Source organism: Euprymna scolopes, chromosome 20 (assembly GCF_053919585.1).
Source record: "Euprymna scolopes isolate OS-2025 chromosome 20, ASM5391958v1, whole genome shotgun sequence".
NCBI lineage: Eukaryota > Metazoa > Mollusca > Cephalopoda > Sepiida > Sepiolidae > Euprymna > Euprymna scolopes.
This window is the reverse complement of record NC_136501.1, coordinates 31,403,108-31,421,994: the sequence shown is the minus strand read 5'-3', so window position 1 is coordinate 31,421,994 and position 18,887 is coordinate 31,403,108. Positions and strand designations below refer to the sequence as shown.

Sequence of the window (18,887 nt, the reverse complement as noted above, 5' to 3'; positions counted from 1 at the left end):
AAAATGTCTGGAAATTTGTTGACGGGACCTTGTATTTTCAGATAACGACTACTTCCATTCATTAAAAAAAAATGCAAAAAATGCCTGTTATAATTTATTTTAAAATCCTGATTATTTCATAAAACAGAAAATAATATTTTAATGAAATAAATGTCACATAATCACTTAACTTCATAAATCACTCATAGATTAAAAAAAAATAGTACTTATTCAGAGAACGACCCGTATTTCCGGGAATGTTGTCTCGGCACATTCCACCAGAATATACCAAGTGCTGATCAATTTTTTAAGCGCTAGAAATAAACATCTCTAATAACTGCAGCACAAGATAACTCGATAAGAACCAACCATATCAAAGCAAGAATCGATAAAACACAAGAAAACAGCAAATGCAGACTCTGTGGACAAAGAGACGAAACGATAAACCATATAGTAAGTGAATGCAGCAAACTGGCCCAAAAGGAATACAAAAACAGGCATAACCAAGTGGGAAAGGCGGTACACTGGGAATTGTGCAAACGGCTGATTTTGAACGTACAGACAAATGGTACAAGCATAAACCCGCAACAGCACTCGAAAATGAGAACCACAAAATCCTATGGGACATGGACATACAGACGGACAAACCCATCCAAGCAAGAAGACCAGATGTCGTAATAATTAACAAGAAAAAAAAATCCTGTCAAATTGTAGACTTTGGAGTCCCAGCTGACCACAGGGTGAGTATGAAAGAAAAGGAGAAACGAAGCAAATACGCAGAGCTAGCCAGAGAGTTAAAAGGGATTTGGACGATGAAGAAAATCAAAATAGTACCGATAATAGTAGGAGCACTAAGAACAATTCCGAAAAACTTCGAAAAAAGAATGTCAGAAATTGGAATCAGAGGAATAACTGCAAAAGTACAACAACTAAAGATAATGAAAACGACTGAAATATTAAGGAAAACCCTTGAATGCGGAGAATAATACAAGAAGACAATATAATGAATAAGCATTAGAGGGAATGAAGAACACCGAAGTTGCATATCTACAAGTTCTACATCCCCATCATGCATCCCCCACCCATAGTTTCATCACCGCTCCTCCCAATAAAAAAAGTGATACCAAAGAGCTGAGAAGGGGCAAGGACTGAAAGACCGAGGAGAGAGCGCTGGCCAGACCTCGGTTGGACAAGCGCAAAGAGAACTGGGACCTTGGGGAGGCTTAGTGCCACTCAAATTTCAGTATAAACCAATGGCCACTGCCGGCGAGAAATCAATGGCAAGCAGCTGTTGCGATGATGCAAATTCATTTGCAAATGCTATCGAAGGAGCTGGAGAGAACTGGACGTCTGGGGAGACTTGTTGTCACTCAGCTTCCAGAGAACACCACAGGTTTCTAATCAGATCGTTTGTTGACTTGTGTGAAAGCTCCATGTGAGTCAATAATAATAATAATAATAATAATAATAATAATAATAATAATAATAATAATAATAATAATAATAATAAAAATAACAATAATAATAATAATAATAATAATAATAATAATAATAATAATAATAATAATAATAGAGCACACCAGGACATGACGGGATACATGCATACTGGTTCAAAAAATTTACAACTCTACACGAAAGACTAGCTCAAAATATGAAAAAAATGTTCACAGAAAACATACGTATCAGCTAGGATGACAAAGGCAGAACTACGTTGATACAGGACACAGAGAACGGAACCGCCCCCAGCAACTATAGGCCTATCACGTGTGGAAAATGCTGACAGCACAACTGAGGGACAAATCTACTACTCTCTGAATAATTGGGGACTTCTCCTCGAGGAACAGAAAGGATCCCAAAAAGGAAAAAGAGGAACACATGATGTGCTATATATATATATCAAAAGATCCTAAAGGAGGTAAAAAAAGAAGAAAGAATTTAGCCATGACATGGATCGACTAGAAAAAGGCATATGACTCAAGCATGTATGAAATACCAAGCAGGATTATTAACGTGATTGAAAATGCAATGAGAACATGGAGACTGGAATTGACAGCTGATGGACAACACATAACAGAAATTAACATACAAAGAAGCATCTTCCAAGGAGATTTACTATCACCATTACTGTTCATCATACTCAGGATGCCTCTGAATAATATACTGAGAAAGTGCCAAGCCAGATACAAGTTCTTTAACACGGAGGAAAAAATTGAACCACCTGATGTACATGGACGACCTGAAACTTTTCGCAAAAACCGAAAATGAATTAGAGATATTAATAAATACCACCAAGATCTTCAGCCAGGATATCCAAATGGAGGTTGGTATGGAAAAGTGTGCTTTACTAGTTATAAGACAGGGAAAACTGGAAACGGCAGAAGGCATGGAACTACCCAACCAAACGGAGACGAGGGCAATAGGGGAATAAGACGCCTATAAATACCTAGGATTACTGGAAGCAGACATCATTAAAGCAACAGAAATGAAAGAGAGAGTTGGAAAGGAATACTTCAGGAGAACAAGAAAACTTCTCGAAAGCAAATTATATAGCAGAAACCTAATAAAAGGCACAAATACGTGGACAGTATCACTAGTAAGATACTCTGGACCGTCCATAGGGTGGATTAAAGAAGAACTGAGACAGCTCGATCAGAAGACCAGGAAACTCATGACCATGCACAACGCACTACACCCGAAGGACGATGTTGATGACCGACTCTACCTAAAAGGAAAGACGGCGGGAGGGGGCTGGCTTGTATAGAAAACTGTGAATGACACGAGAAAAAAAAAAGAACTAGAAAAATACATAATGCAAAACACTGAAAGAATAATCATAGCAGCGAGAGACACTGAAAAAAATCAATAAAACAGAAAACAGAGAGACAAAGGATAAGACAAGAAAAGTGGGAAGAGAAACATCTACACAGAAGATTCATAAGGATGACAAAAGATGAGAATAACGAAAATACTGGGACATGGATGTGAAAAGGACACATAAGCCGAGAAACTGAATCCCTAAAACCTGCAGCACAAGACATCTCGATAAGAACCAACCACATCAAAGCAAAGATCGAGAAAACACAAGAAAAAAACAAATGCAGACTCTGTGGACAAAGAGACGAGACAATAAATAATATAATAACTGAATGCAGCCAACTGGCCCAAAAGGAATACAAGAACAGACACGACCAAGTGAGAAGGCTAGTACACTGGGAATTATGAAAACAACTGCATCTCGAACGCACAGACAAGTGGTAAAACATAAGCCGGCAACAGTCATCATCATCGGCGGTCACTCGTGTCCGAGTAAGACTGTCCTCCGTTGTGGCTTCTGTGGGTCCTCAGGTGAGCATAGAGCCCAATCCTAGACCCAATTTGTCTTGTGCAATTTGGGCAGATAAAGGTAGTGGTGGTGGGGTGGGGTTGGGTGTGTCTGGTTGATAATCTGTCCTTTCTGTGCTTGCGTTTATCCTCAGCAGCTTGATTTAGGTCACTACTATAAAGCGCAGCACCTTCGTGGACAGCGCTCCTCCATGCCAACCTGCTCCCAGCCACGTCCTCCCATGTCTCAAGGTCCATGTGAAACCGCTTTAGATTTGCTTTGATGTTGTCCTTATACCTCATCTTTTGGCCACCCTGGGCACGCTTTCCCTCAACAAGCTGAGAGTAGAAAATCTGTTTTGGGAGGCGGAGATCCGGCATTCGGACAACATGACCAGTCCATCTGAGCTGGCGTTGAGCAACAGTAGCGGTGATAGTGGGAATGTCAGCCTCACTCAGGACGCTGGTGTTGGTGCGTCGGTCCTTCCAACTAATTCTGAGGATTTTTCGGAGGCATCTTTGGTGGTACGTCTCCAGGGTTTTTACGTGCCTCCTGTATGTGGTCCAGGTCTCCGATCCATAGAGAAGAGTGGGCAGCAAGACAGCTTTATATACCATGATTTTGGTCTTTGCCAGAAGGTCACGGTTCTCAAATACTCTCTTCCTTAGCCTTGAGAAAGCCCCACTGGCACAGCTGAGACGGTGTTGTATTTCATCATCTATGTTGGCTTTTGATGATAGGATGCTGCCTAGGTATGGGAAGTGGTCCCCATTTTCCAGTCTAGCGTTGTCAATGGAGATGTTTGGGGGTGAGACTGGAGTACTGTTTGGTGGTGATTGATGGAAGATTTTGTTTTTTTTTATATTAATTGTTAGTCCTAGCTGTTTGTACGCCCTCGTGAAGGCAACCAGTGTACACTGTAGGTCCTCTTTTGAGAGGGCTACAAGGGCATTATCGTCTGCATACTGTAGCTCCATAATAGATATGGTGTTCGTTCGACCTTTGGCCCTAAATCTGTTGATGTTAAAAAGTTGCCCGTCAGTTCTGTACATAATCCGAACTCCATGGGGAAGATGTTTGTCCGTGAGATGGAGGATAGCAGTAATGAAGATGGAGAACAGGGTTGGGGCAATGACACATCCCTCTTTCACTCCCGTGTCAACCCTGAAGGGCTCTGTTTCGTCTCCACTACTACTGAGGACTGTAGCTGACATATTGTCATGTAGCAGTCTCAGTACCCGAATGTACCTCTCTGAGCATCCAAACCTTGCAAGAACCAGCCAAAGGGCTTGACGGTTCACAGAGTCAAAGGCTTTAGTAAGGTCTATAAAAGCCATGTATAATGGTAAATTTTGCTCCCTGCACTTTTCTTGGAGTTGACGAGCAGTGAAGATCATGTCCATCGTGCCTCTATTTGGTCGAAAGCCACTTTGGGACTCGGGAAGGATGGTTTCTGCAAGGGGTGTAAGCCTGTTGGCCAAAACCGAGCTAGGGCTTTCCCTGTGGTAGAGAGGAGAGAAATGCCCCGGTAGTTCCCACAGTTTGCCTTGTCTCCCTTCTTAAAGATGGAGACAACTAGGGCATCTCTAAGTTGTGCAGGGATTTTCTCTTCTTCCTATATTTTGAGCAGCAGGGCATGGATGTGTCTGAGAAGATCAGGCCCGCCTTTCTTCAGGATTTCTGCTGGGATGCCGTCAGAACCAGCCGCCTTATTGTTTTTCATCTTCCTAATTGCATCCCGCACCTCTTCCAGACTGGGTGGTTCTCCCATGCTGTCAATTATTTGCTGTTGGGGGAGTTTTTCAAGGGTCTCCATCTCTGGAGTGGTGTCCCTGTTCAGAAGATCCTCGTAATGCTCTTTCCATCTATTTGTTATTTCTCCCTTTCCTTTCAGCAGCGTGAGCCCATCCTTAGACCGAAGGGGGGGTAAGAGAACGGTAGATGGGGCCGTATACCACTTTTGTGGCTTCAAAGAATCATCTGGTGTCCCCAGAGTCAGCAAACTGCTGGATCTCCTGAGCCTTCTTCATCCACCAGAGGTTCTTCAGCTTCCTGACTGTCGATTGGACAGCCGCTTTAGCCTTGGCATGGGCAGCTCTTTTAACCTTGCAATTGATGTTATTCTGCCAGGTGATAAAAGTTTGCCTCTTGATGTCTATAAGCTGTTGGATTTCGGTATCGTTTTCATCGTACCAATCCTGATGTTTCCGCTTTTTCTGCCCTAGGATGCTTATACTGGAGTCCATGATGGCAGAGGACAGCTTGTCCCAGTGCTCTTCAGTGTCATGCGGATACTGCTTGGGCAGGTCCGCGCTAAGAGCCGCCTGGAGGTGTTGTTGGTAGGTGATATCGCCCAGCTGCTCGATGTTGAGCTTTGGTCGGCTCTGTCTTTTTTGCATCCTTTGCTTCCGCATTAAATGGATAGACATGATGGAGCGAATAAGACGGTGGTCGGTCCAACAATTGTCTGTACTGGTCATTGCCCTGGTGTTCAGCACATCACAGCGGTCTTTGGCACGGACAATGACATAGTCAATGAGGTGCCTGATTTTACTTCGAGGGTGCATCCATGATGTTTTGAATGCGTTTTTTTTTTGTCGGAAAAGTGTGTTCGTGATGATCAGGTTATGTTCTGAGCACTTTGTCAGTAGGAGTGTACCATTTGAGTTAATGTTCCCAACTCCTTCTCTTCCAAGCGTTCCTCTCGAGTGCTGATGGTCTCGTCCCACTCTGGCATTGAAATCCCCAAGTAGGATTATCTTGTCCCGCTTGGGGGCCCCGGATAAAATGGTGTCAAGGTCAGCATATAAAGTCTCTTTTATTTCATCATGTGCATCAAGTGTTGAAGCATACGCACTAATCACAGTGGCCATTTGGCTGCCCGCAAGCATCAGGCGCATGGTCATTAGGCGTTCGTTGATGCCCACAGGAGGCTCATTGAGGTGGCGGATGAGGCTGTTCTTTATAGCAAAGCCAACGCCATTGATACGTGGCTCTTCTGCAGGCCTTCCTTTCCAAAAGAAGGTGTACCCGCCTTTCTCCTCCCTCAGCTGCCCGTCGTCAGCCAGTCGGGTTTCAGAGAGCGCAGCTATGTCAATCTGGAACCTCCTTAGCTCTCTTGAGATAATGGCAGTTCTTCTTTCGGGTCGATCAATATAGGCGTGAGTTTTCTTTCTTTTTCCGACCGCGTGGTGGTGATCCCTCTGGATGCGGTAGTCCAGACGGGTTTTTTTGAGGCAGGCTATTTTTAGGGGTACCTTTTCTAACCCCCCTCCCCTACTGGGGTGATCAGAGTGGATCCTAAACAGGGCTGCTCAGTCATGGATGCAGTTGCCGAAAAACTCTTTCTGCCTCGGTCCGTGAGGTTAGCGACTGAATCTGGCACCCACCGCCTATGTGCCAGGTTGCAGCTAGGAGCTGCCAGACTACACTGTCCTGCTCCCGTCACCACTTCCTGGTCGCCACAGGACTTTTTCTAGCCGGGAATTAAGGGAGAGCTCTCTCTGCCTCAGTCCGGGAGCTTAATGACTAAAACTGTCACAAGACTTTTCCATCCATGATGTAGAGTAGGATGTGTTCCCTTTCGGGAGAACGCCTGCGCGTGATGTCTTTTAACGTGGGGAGACTGATGCGCCTGCAGCCACCACACGGCCCCTTGGCAGAGGAGGGCCTGATTCCAATGGCATGGAGAACCACGACGACTGGAGACTCTCTTCTGTTGCAGCCTTCATCCGCCTTCAGTGCCGTTGTGTCATTATTGTCATCATCCGCCGCATCAGCCGTTGAGGTCTTTTGGATCACTCTTTGTCTGGAACCTCCCCTTCAACCTTACCGCCATGGGTGGCCCTACCAGGAGCCTAGGCTCCGGACGGCATCGCTCTCAAGTTCATCGGAACACACAAGGTTCTCCACCACGACAAGGTGGCGATCCAGCCGGCAACAGTATTTGAAAACGAGAATCACAAAGTCCTATGGGACATGGACATACAAACTGATAAATAGGGCGTATCCTCTCCTAACTACCCGACATTATTTGGAGACCGGAAGTACCCTACGAGTTAAAACATCTGATAAACTTGATTATATGCATGTCTGCAAGGTAAGCTGTTTCTCCCAAACTACAATATCCTCTGTTAATCGCTCGTTTCATTGCGAGGTTCTGCTACTGTTTCGGTAGCAAATATTATATATATATATAGAGAGAGAGATAGATAGATAGATAGATAGATAGATAGATCGATCGATATGTATATATATATTATTACAGTGTTTTTTTTAGTGGAAAGGATTCAAGCAGGGGCGGACGGTTCACAGAAGTTTATCATTAAATAGGATCGGGGATAGAGGAAAGAGCAGATAAGAAATACTAAGATAATATAAAAATACATAAAAGAACAATATATATATATATATATATATATATATGTGTGTGTGTGTGTGTGTGTGTGTGTGTGTGTGCATACATACCTATTATTATTATTATTATTATTATTATTATTATTATTATTATTATTATTATGTTTTTTTGGTGGACAGGATTCAAGCAGGGGCAGACAGTCCACAGAGTTTTATAATTATATAGATAAAAACTCAAAGAGGATCACACAAGAAATATCCAACACATTTCACATTTTTCAGACAAAACCAAACAAGTTTCAATGAAACTCAAAACGCATATCAACTAAAAAAATCTTTTATTGAATCGAAGATAATCAAATTTAATGGTAATTGAATAATAACATATTTTCAAAATTGATTGAATCAGAGAATTGGTGTCGCTTACATGTCACTAAATAGGTCATCTACTTCACTCAGTAACTGATCAATTAAATCACTTCGGAGGCTTTCGATGTAATCTTGATCCGGGAAATAGATCTCTCTTTGAAAAAGTCCAACGATGTCACTCTTCTCATTCTGATGAAATATGTAAGTTTCATACGAGCATTTCCCAAAAAGGTTAATTCGATAAACCTGAAGATGAAATAAGAAACGAGAATAATTCGATAGCGCACAAGATGAAAGGGAGAAAAGAGATTATATTTTAGACTAATGGAAGGGGGGACCGGCCTTGTCGGGTCGTAAAATACGCTTAATCATATTTTAATTTAGGCAGATTTCGTGTTTATTCTTACAGAGCCAATTCTATATCGAATATTACATATCTAGTATTGATTTCAAAAGTTAAAAAAAAAAAAAATGACTTTGGTGGCATCAACTAGAATCGAAACAAAACATTAAGCGCGGCAGCTTCGTTCCCTACCGTTTAAATTAACCCGACAGAGAGATAGGAAAGAGTTAAAATTGGACCACTTCTAGTCATGATTGAATTTGCGCACGTGCAAAACAAATAGAAATATGTCGGCAAGTTAAAATGAACATTTTACAATTCAACCTCTCAGACTATTTCTCTACGCGTTATTCATTCATCCAAACAAAGATTTTACTCGTTATAAACCATTCTTGGTGTATGATAACTATTTCTTATTTATTTTCGTGTTATGTAACCAGTAGTTTAATTTATACCATTTTTAGACAGAACAGATACTACACTTGGATCCTAGCAAGAGGCCCAAAATGGTGTATTTTAGTTTCACGTACGGCCCAAAAGCGACATCATTCATATTTTATTTTATTTTTTATACATTGTGTCTTCGGTGATCAGATCTATTTATTCAAAAGGAGGATAGAAAGTAATAATATATTACGAATATTAAATTAGCATATCTATAAATTAGTTTAATATCAATTTTTAAAAATCGAAACCTTGCATGTTTTTAATGTTTTTTTAACTGTTGTTTATTCCAAAAAAAGGCACCTTGTCACATGGACGTAAAAGGCTACTATTTGGGACCATGTCTACTAAGGATTACACGAGGAGACGGGCGAGATATCTGTTCACATTATATTAAAACTTAGGCATGTTTAGTACAGTCAGGGAAGTAGGAAATAAGGAAAGAATTCCAAAGTCTAGAAGTTCAAAGAAAGAAACTGCTAGAGTAGAAAGCTTTCCGGTATCTAGGGACGTTAATAGTGAAGAGGTGGGATTTCACTGCTAGACAGGTTTGTTGGATGTATATGCGCCGAGGACGTACAAGTACAATAGTTGAAATCGCCTGTTATCAAATTATTTCGATTATTGATAATCGATACTTATCGATAGCACAGCATTCATTTATTATTTTATTTATATGGGACTAGCGGGACATGTGGAAATTCCACAGCGACATCTTTCATATGTAATATATTGCTACCGAGCATTCTGTAGACGTTCAGCGTGAATGTAGACCTCGCGATATTATTGTACCTATTTACTATGCCTCCCCACGGGACAGAGTTAGACACCAGGGTCGTTTTTTAACGTGGAGAAAAGGTACAAAAATAAAAATTGTCTCAGTCGTGAAGGATTTCTCCTCCACTGAAAGAGAACAAGAAATAGAAGTGCAGCACCTGAAGAACAGATGGTATTTATTTGCTCCCCCACTGAGCAAATTAGGCACAAGGCCGATTTTTAATGTGAGGAGTTAAGGGGAAATGGGGACCAACTCCCCGGGGAGTAAGGGAGCTGGATAGTGACAATTGGTATGAAGGGTTGCCCCTACATTGACCAAGGTCTTACATGTGGGGTCGCCCCCTCATATGGTCTTTGCTTGCAGTATCTGCCGGAACAGATGGTATTTATTTGCTCCCCCACCGAGCAAATTAGGCACAAGGCCGATTTTTAATGTGAGGAGTGAAGGGAGGGGGAAGGGAAAAAAGGGACCAGCCCCCGAGAGGTGGGAAATGGGAGCTGGTTAAAGGTCATGCATGTGGGGTTGCCCCCACATCTGGTCTTTGCTAGTCATAGCTAGTCATAGCTAGTCATAGCTTGCAATATCTGCCGGAACAGATGGTATTTATTTGCTCCCCCACCGAGCAAATAAGGCACAAGGCCAATTTTTAATGTAAGGAGTGAAGGGAGGGGGAAGGGAAAAGGGGACCAGCTCCCGAGAGGTGGGAAATGGAAGCTGGTTAAAGGTCAGGCATGTGGGGTTGCCCCGACATCTGGTCTTTGCTAGTCATAGCTTGCAGTATCTGCCGGAACAGATGGTATTTATTTGCTCCCCCACTGAGCAAATTAGGCACAAGGCCGTTTTTAATGTGAGGTAAAAACCAGCTCCCCTAAAAGTAGGCAAAAAGGGGGCACTCTGGTTACCAAAAATAATAATTGTCCCAGTATAGAGGGTTTCCCCTCCATTGACTGGTACAAATTATCTTAAGTGCAGTATCTGCCGAAACAGATGGTATTTATTTGCTCCCCCACTGAGCAAATTAGGCACAAGGCCGTTTTTAATGTGAGGTAAAAACCAGCTCCCCTAAAAGTAGGCAAAAAGGGGGCACTCTGGTTACCAAAAATAATAATTGTCCCAGTATAGAGGGTTTCCCCTCCATTGACTGGTACAAATTATCTTAAGTGCAGCATCTGCTGGAACAGATGGTATTTATTTGCTCGCCCACTGAGCAAATTAGGCACAAGGCCGTTTTTAATGTGAGGTAAAAACTAGCTCCCCTAAAAGTAGGCAAAAAGGGGGCACTCTGGTTACCAAAAATAATAATTGTCCCAGTATAGAGAGTTTCCCCTCCATTGACTGGTACAAATTATCTTAAGTGCAGCATCTGAGGAACAGATAGTATTTATTTGCTCCCCCACTGAGCAAATTAGGCACAAGGCCGTTTTTAATGTGAGGTAAAAACCAGCTCCCCTTAATGTAGGCAAAAAGGGGGCACTCTGGTTACCAAAAATAATAATTGTCCCAGTATAGAGGGTTTCCCCTCCATTGACTGGTACAAACCATCTTAAGTGCAGCATCTGCCGGAACAGATGGTATTTATTTGCTCCCCCACTGAGCAAATTAGGCACAAGGCCGTTTTTAATGTGAGGTAAAAACCAGCTCCCCTTAAAGTAGGCAAAAAGGGGGCACTCTGGTTACCAAAAATAATAATTGTCCCAGTATAGAGAGTCTCCCCTCCATTGACTGGTACAAATTATCTTAAGTGCAGCATCTGCCGGAACAGATGGTATTTATTTGCTCCCCCACTGAGCAAATTAGGCACGCCGTTTTTAATGTGAGGTAAAAACCAGCTCCCCAAAAAGGGGTCACTCTGGTTACCAAAAATAATAATTGTCCCAGTATAGAGGGTTTCCCCTCCATTGACTGGTACAAATTATCTTAAGTGCAGTATCTGCCGGAACAGATGGTATTTATTTGCTCCCCCACTGAGTAAATTAGGCACAAGGCCGTTTTTAATGTGAGGTAAAAAACCAGCTCCCCTAAAAGTAGGCAAAAAGGGGGCACTCTGGTTACCAAAAATAATAATTGTCCCAGTATAGAGGGTTTCCCCTCCATTGACTGGTACAAATTATCTTAAGTGCAGCATCTGCCGGAACAGATGGTATTTATTTGCTCCCCCACTAAGCAAATTAGACACAAGGCCGTTTTTAATGTGAGGTAAAAACCAGCTCCCCTAAAAGTAGGCAAAAAGGGGGCACTCTGGTTACCAAAAATAATAATTGTCCCAGTATAGAGGGTTTCCCCTCCATTGACTGGTACAAATTATCTTAAGTGCAGCATCTGCCGGAACAGATGGTATTTATTTGCTCCCCCACCGAGCAAATTAGGCACAAGGCCGATTTTTAATGTGAGGAGTGAAGGGAGGGGGAAGGGAAAAAGGGGACCAGCTCCCGAGAGGTGGGAAATGGGAGCTGGTTAAAGGTCAGGCATGTGGGGTTGCCCCCACATCTGGTCTTTGCTAGTCATAGCTAGTCGTAGCTTGCAGTATCTGCCGGAACAGATGGTATTTATTTGCTCCCCCACCGAGCAAATTAGGCACAAGGCCAATTTTTAATGTGAGGAGTGAAGGGAGGGGGAAGGGAAAAAGGGGACCAGCTCCTGAGAGGTGGGAAATGGGAGCTGGTTAAAGGTCAGGCATGTGGGGTTGCCCCCACATCTGGTCTTTGCTAGTCATAGCTAGTCATAACTTGCAGTATCTGCCGGAACAGATGGTATTTATTTGCTCCCCCACTGAGCAAATTAGGCACAAGGCCGTTTTTAATGTGAGGTAAAAACCAGCTCCCCTAAAAGTAGGCAAAAAGGGGGCACTCTGGTTACCATACTAATAATTGTCCCAGTATAGAGGGTTTCCCCTCCATTGACTGGTACAAATTATCTTAAGTGCAGCATCTGCCGGAACAGATGGTATTTATTTGCTCCCCCACCGAGAAAATTAGGCACAAGGCCGATTTTTAATGTGAGGAGTGAAGGGAGGGGGAAGGGGAAAAGGGGACCAGCTCCCGAGAGGTGGGAAATGGGAGCTGGTTAAAGGTCAGGCATGTGGGGTTGCCCCCACATCTGGTCTTTGCTAGTCATAGCTAGTCCTAGCTAGTCATAGCTTGCAGTATCTGCCGGAACAGATGGTATTTATTTGCTCCCCCACTGAGCAAATTAGGCACAAGGCCGTTTTTAATGTGAGGTAAAAACCAGCTCCCCTAAAAGGGGTCACTCTGGTTACCAAAAATAATAATTGTCCCAGTATAGAGGGTTTCCCCTCCATTGACTGGTACAAATTATCTTAAGTGCAGTATCTGCCGGAACAGATGGTATTTATTTGCTCCCCCACTGAGCAAATTAGGAACACGGCCGTTTTTAATGTGAGGTAAAAACCAGCTCCCCTAAAAGTAGGCAAAAAGGGGGCACTCTGGTTACCAAAAATAATAATTTTCCCAGTATAGAGGGTTTCCCCTCCATTGACTGGTACAAATTATCTTAAGTGTAGTATCTGCCTGAACAGATGGTTTTTATTTGCTCCCCCACTGAGCAAATTAGGCACAAGGCCGTTTTTAATGTGAGGTAAAAACCAGCTCCCCTAAAAGGGGTCACTCTGGTTACCAAAAATAATAATTGTCCCAGTATAAAGGGGTTCCCCTCCATTGACTGGTACAAATTATCTTAAGTGCAGCATCTGCCGGAACAGATGGTATTTATTTGCTCCCCCACTGAGCAAATTAGGCACAAGGCCGTTTTTAATGTGAGGTAAAAACCAGCTCCCCTAAAAGGGGTCACTCTGGTTACCAAAAATAATAATTGTCCCAGTATAGAGGGTTTCCCCTCCATTGACTGGTACAAATTATCTTAAGTGCAGTATCTGCCGGAACAGATACTACACTTTGATCTTGGCCCGAAGGCCAAGTAGAGTAATGAGGAGGTTGAAATGAACATTTTACATTTCAACCTCCCGACATACTTCTGTACGCGGTATTCATCCATCCAAACAAAGATTTTACTCATTACCAACTATCCTTGGTGTATGATTACTATTTCTTGTTAATTTCATTGTTATGTAACCAGTGGTTTAAAAGTTTATCGGTTAAATAATTTCACTCACATTCGTTTACTATTTTATTTATATGGGACTAGCGGGACATGTGGAAATTCAACATCGACATCTTTCATATGTAGCATTCTGTAGACGTTCAGCGTGAATGTAGACCTCGCGATATTATTGTACCTATTTACTATGCCTCCCCACGGGAAAGAGTTAGACACCAGGGTGGTTTTTTAACGTGGAGAAAAGGTACAAAAATAAAAATTGTCTCAGTCGTGAAGGATTTCTCCTCCACCGAAAGAGAACAAGAAATAGAAGTGCAGCATCTGAAGAACAGATAATACACTTTGTAGCCCTTTTGTTAAAACTGTAAAAGTATTTATCTAAGTAATCTGGTTAATGTAGAGTCAGAATATATCTGGTTATTACGGTTTATCAACAATGTTCTTATATGAGTCTGACATATTTCTATTGTATGGACGCCTGGCGCAAACGGAAACCTCACGATATCATTATACCATTTTTAGACAGAACAGATACTAGCATTGGATATTAGCCAGAAGAACAAAATGGTGTATTTTGACTTTAGTTTGACAAAAGGGACATTATTTATATTTTATTTTATTTTTTTACATTGTGTCTTCGGTGATCAGATCTATTTATTCAAAAGGAGGATAGAAAGTAATAATATATTACGAATATTAAATCAACATATCTACATATTAATTTAATGCTTTTAGTATGTTATTATCTTCTATCCTTTAATAAATAGGATCTCCTGATCGAATAATTTATAATCTGGAAACCGTGACACACGTACATACGTTAAAGGTACTATGGTATTAATATATAGATAATCGAATAGATAATGCCAAGAAAAGATCCCCGTGCCATAACGATTTATTTTTGTAAGAATTCATTAAAACACCACAATTATGCTTCATAATAGATATCATAATTGTTCAAAATGTTCTACCAACAACTTTCGAGCTTTCAAATTTGGCTAAAATACCAATCTTCCGATTTTGAAACAGTCTTATATGCTTCATCGAAAGAATAAAATTCAGCGATCTTTTTCATGCAAAATCACATGAAACCGCCCCAATCTGAACACAGTAGATCTAGTATACGCGGTGCATTCAATAAGTAATGCTCCTGGCCCATTTCTCATAGCAGTAGAGTAACGAAACTTGTGACAGTTATTAGTCTTTCTCCATATAGGAACCGCTCAGAGTTTCGCATTTCTTCTATCGTTTAATGCAATGCAACTCTGAAAACTCTTTCTGTATAACACCCAAGCTTGATCTTCCAATCGCGACGTTACTTCAGGAATTAAGATTGTATCATTTGGAAAAAACAAACAAACCTTTTCTTTTCAAAATCAGTTTTATGACTGGGAAATAGTGAAAGTCAAAGGGTCAAGTGAGTAGGGGGTTGGCGGGGTATTTCATAGCCACAAGCCCGTGCTTCTGATCGGACGCGTTGTAAATCAGAGTATGGCCTTGCAGAAGTAGAATAAATTTGCTGCTCTTACTCCGCTTCTTTCGATACTTCCTTTTAATTTCCTTAAACGTAAACCATAAACGTGAAACATAAGGTCATGTAATTGTGGTACCCTTTGCCATGAAATCTATCATCACTAATTTGTCCTGATCACAAAAGAATGTACGTATTACTTTGCCAGCGAAAGGCTGCACCCTTGCCTTCTTTGGAGGTGGTAAATCTAAGTGCTTTCACTGCAATAACTGGACGTTGGACTCTGGGCCATACTGATATATCCAGGTTTCATCCTGTGCAATCAGTCTTTTGAAACTTTGACTCATCTTCTTGGCACATATCCAAATTCATCCTCGAGCATTTGCCGCATTCTCACTTCTGGAAAAAATGTCATCAACCTTGGAATCCATCTGGTATGCATTTGCAAACGGTCATGAATAATAGTTTCCAATCTTGTGCTAATTTTTACCTCTTGTGCTATTTGGCGAGTAGTCACACGTCGATCTTTGAATGTAACAACTCCAACTTAATTGACAGATGCCTTATCAATGGCAGAAGGGAGGTGACCAGGTTTGGACGCTATTTCTACAGTTGTCCGGCCATGTTTGAATTCACAATGCCAGTGTTTTACACTATTATATATGAGCAATCATTATCAGTCGTTTCAAATACAAAAAAACGGATCACTGCGAAACACTCAACAGAACTCATAGCGATATAAATCACTGCAAATGTAAAATTTTTGCTAGATAAGACAATTAGAAAGTAGATCTTAGACATTATTTATTAAACGCGCCTCATAGAATTTAAAACAATATAGAACCATTAATTGTAAATAACGGATCAAAACACCATTATTACATATACATACACGTATTTATTTATATATTGTTTTACTTAACACAAAATGCCAACTCCCATTTTAGCATTATTAGAAACTTTCTTTTTAAAACAAAACAGTTTTTGCCTTTAGTTTCTAATTTATGATTCAGTTTAACTTTTAATAAGTCAAGTTACCTTTTAAAATCCCAGATAAACGGTCACAATCTATATTTAAAATGTATTGCTAATTACTAAATAGATAAATATATCTAAACATGTCATTAATCACAAGAAATTTTTCTCCTTAATATTTAAAAAAAAAAGCATTTCAAAAGGGAACAAGAAATACAAAGCGTCTTAAAATCGCAAAGATGTACTCACACTTTAACAGTTATCAACGTTGTGTGGACAATAATGATCATGAATTTGAACATTTGCGAAAATGATTCTTTAGTTTTATTTGTCATCTGTATTGGAAGTTATTCTAATTCACTTTATCTTTATAATTGAAGATTTTATCGCCATTCGAAGTGTGAGTATATTTTTTGTAGCCAGCTTGTATTTCATGATCTAATAACATGCCATATCCTGTCATATTTTAAAAATGACGCAGGTAGTAATTGCTTCAAATTATTTATATTAATCGTAAGGGAATTATACATGTGTCATCTGTAAAATTGCCATTTCAATTTTATTTTTTATAGATATGTTCCCAATTAAATTAGCATAAAAAACTTGTTTTGCATTGTCGTACACGATGACAAAAACGCTTTTGTCCCACATATTCTCGAATTTAACGGAGTTATGACTTCATGGTGATAAAGACACACATAAGATGCAACGCAGATTTCTTATGAAAACATCTTAAAAACCTTAACAATAATATTTAATTAGATCTCCTGATTAACAAGAATGGAATGCAATTCAAAATGGAATTAACAAAACCAATAGTCTTTTCAAAGTACTTTCTTATTTCAAAATGAATTGTTCTAAAATCAGACACTGTCTTTAAAAATCTGATCCTTGCATATTTTAAATGTGTTTTTAACTGCTGTTTATCCCAAACAATGCACATTGTCACTTGGACGTAAAGGGCCACTATTTGGAGCCATGTCTACTAAGGACTGTGTGAGGAGACGAGCGAGATATCTGTTCACAGTATATCAAAACTTAGGCATGTTAGTACAGTCAGGAAAGTAGGAAATAAGAAAAGAATTCCAAAGTCTAGCAGTTAAAAAAAGAAAATGTTAGGATAGAAAGCTTTCGTGCATCTAGGGACATCAATAGTGAAGGGGTGGGATATCGCTTCTAGCCAGGTATGTCGGATGTATATACGCCGAGGAGGTACAAGTGCAATAGTCAAAATCGCCTGTTACTTCTTTCCTTAGATTATTTCGATTATTGATAATCGATACTTATCGAAGACATTCCGATACAAACCTATCTAAGAGCACTGCCATATAAAGTACCTTCGTGTGAAATTTCAAAAAACTCGAACATGCCGTCTTCGAGTCCATGAGGAACAAACTCACACGCAAAAACAAACACAAATTCCCTTATATATATATATATATATATATATATATATATATATATATATATATATATATATATATATATATATATATATAAGAGAACTCAATTTAAGACCGTAAATAATTATAGTTTGCATTAATTTATTGTCCGGCAGTGAACTTAAATAAGAAATATTAAAATTTTCTTAATTCGCGTAGTTTCAAAGAAATGCGTTCTTGTCAGCAGAGGAAAGATATTAGCTAAAGAATATCATAGCGATGCTATGAATTTGCCAGTACTGGCATAAATTGAAACAGCATTATATGAAAACTGGTCACATGTGCAAAATGTCTAAAGAGTTCATGAAATACAGAAAAAGAAATATAAATAAAAAAGTGAATTAAAAATCAAAGATTTTTCCGTTGTATTCTTGAAATCAAGTTTTTCGTCATTACTAAACCTTATAATCGATCGTGGAAGATTTGTTACGCTTGCTCAATTATACTTAAGTGGAAAAAAAACTTTAACGATTCGAAATAATCTTTATTTCTCGACTGCTTGCAAACGTATTTTTCTACAAATATGAAATACACACATTTTAGATTTTTAATTGATCGATTTATTAACATTACGAATCCGACTTAAAAAAAAAAATTGACCCCAATTTTTACCCTTTAACATTTATTGTTTTGAACTCAAATCCAATTAAAATGTTTAATCGATGTCCAAGGAACCTACATCTACAATTTCAAGTGGTTAGGCCCCAAATTAGCGGAGTAGTTTGTTAGAGTTTTCAAAGGTGAAATCGTTGAACTTTGACCCCTTGACAGAAAAATTTCTGTCTGAAAATCGCTTAAAATTTTTCCCAAATCTCAATACCCTTATGTCAAATCTCGCGTCTCTATGCTGAACATTGGCAGAGTAGTTTGGTAGGGAAATGTGTACACACAGACGCACAGAAAGACACACAATCACACACACACACACACACACACACACACACACACACACACACACACATACACACACATATATATATACTGTTTTTATGTAAGTTGTATAAACAGATGCACAAGCGAACTATTTAATAAATGCTTTTAAGCATAACATTTGAATGGTTAATAAAATGGTTACTCACCGAAAAGAATGGTTTACTGATATCTGGGAAGCGTAGAATTCCCAAGTCCATGAGAGTCTTCTTCTTTGTTTTGTCCGACCACATGTTATTAAACATGCCAACAGTAATTTTGGACACCATTTTGGAGATGCTGCTCACGTCAATATCTGTGGCTTCGAGGATATCAACATTTCCAATTAGTTTGGTGAACCAAGCGTCGATATATTTCTCCTGTGAAGAAACAACAACAACAACAACAACAACAACAACAACAAC

At 40.1% G+C, this 18,887-nt stretch overlaps 1 protein-coding gene across 8 annotated transcripts in view; it reads right to left on the bottom strand.

The window, feature by feature from the left end:
- The window catches only part of LOC145241380 (uncharacterized), a 140,855-nt gene that overhangs the window by 47,588 nt on the left and 74,380 nt on the right, over positions 1–18,887 (bottom strand). For 3 of the 8 annotated variants that reach the window (XM_080104277.1, XM_080104276.1, XM_080104278.1), the window contains exons 5-6: positions 18,633–18,842; positions 7,979–8,272 (exon numbers count right to left, since the gene is read on the bottom strand). The exons of 2 other annotated variants lie outside the window; for them this stretch is intronic. In XM_080104277.1, coding sequence (XP_079960403.1) covers positions 8,081–8,272; positions 18,633–18,842 — 402 coding nt within the window. In that variant the 3' untranslated portion in view covers positions 7,979–8,080. Of the gene's footprint in view, positions 1–7,978; positions 8,273–18,632 lie in introns of those variants that run through there. 3 more of the 8 variants (XR_013862544.1, XM_080104282.1, XM_080104281.1) reach the window with 2 other exon arrangements.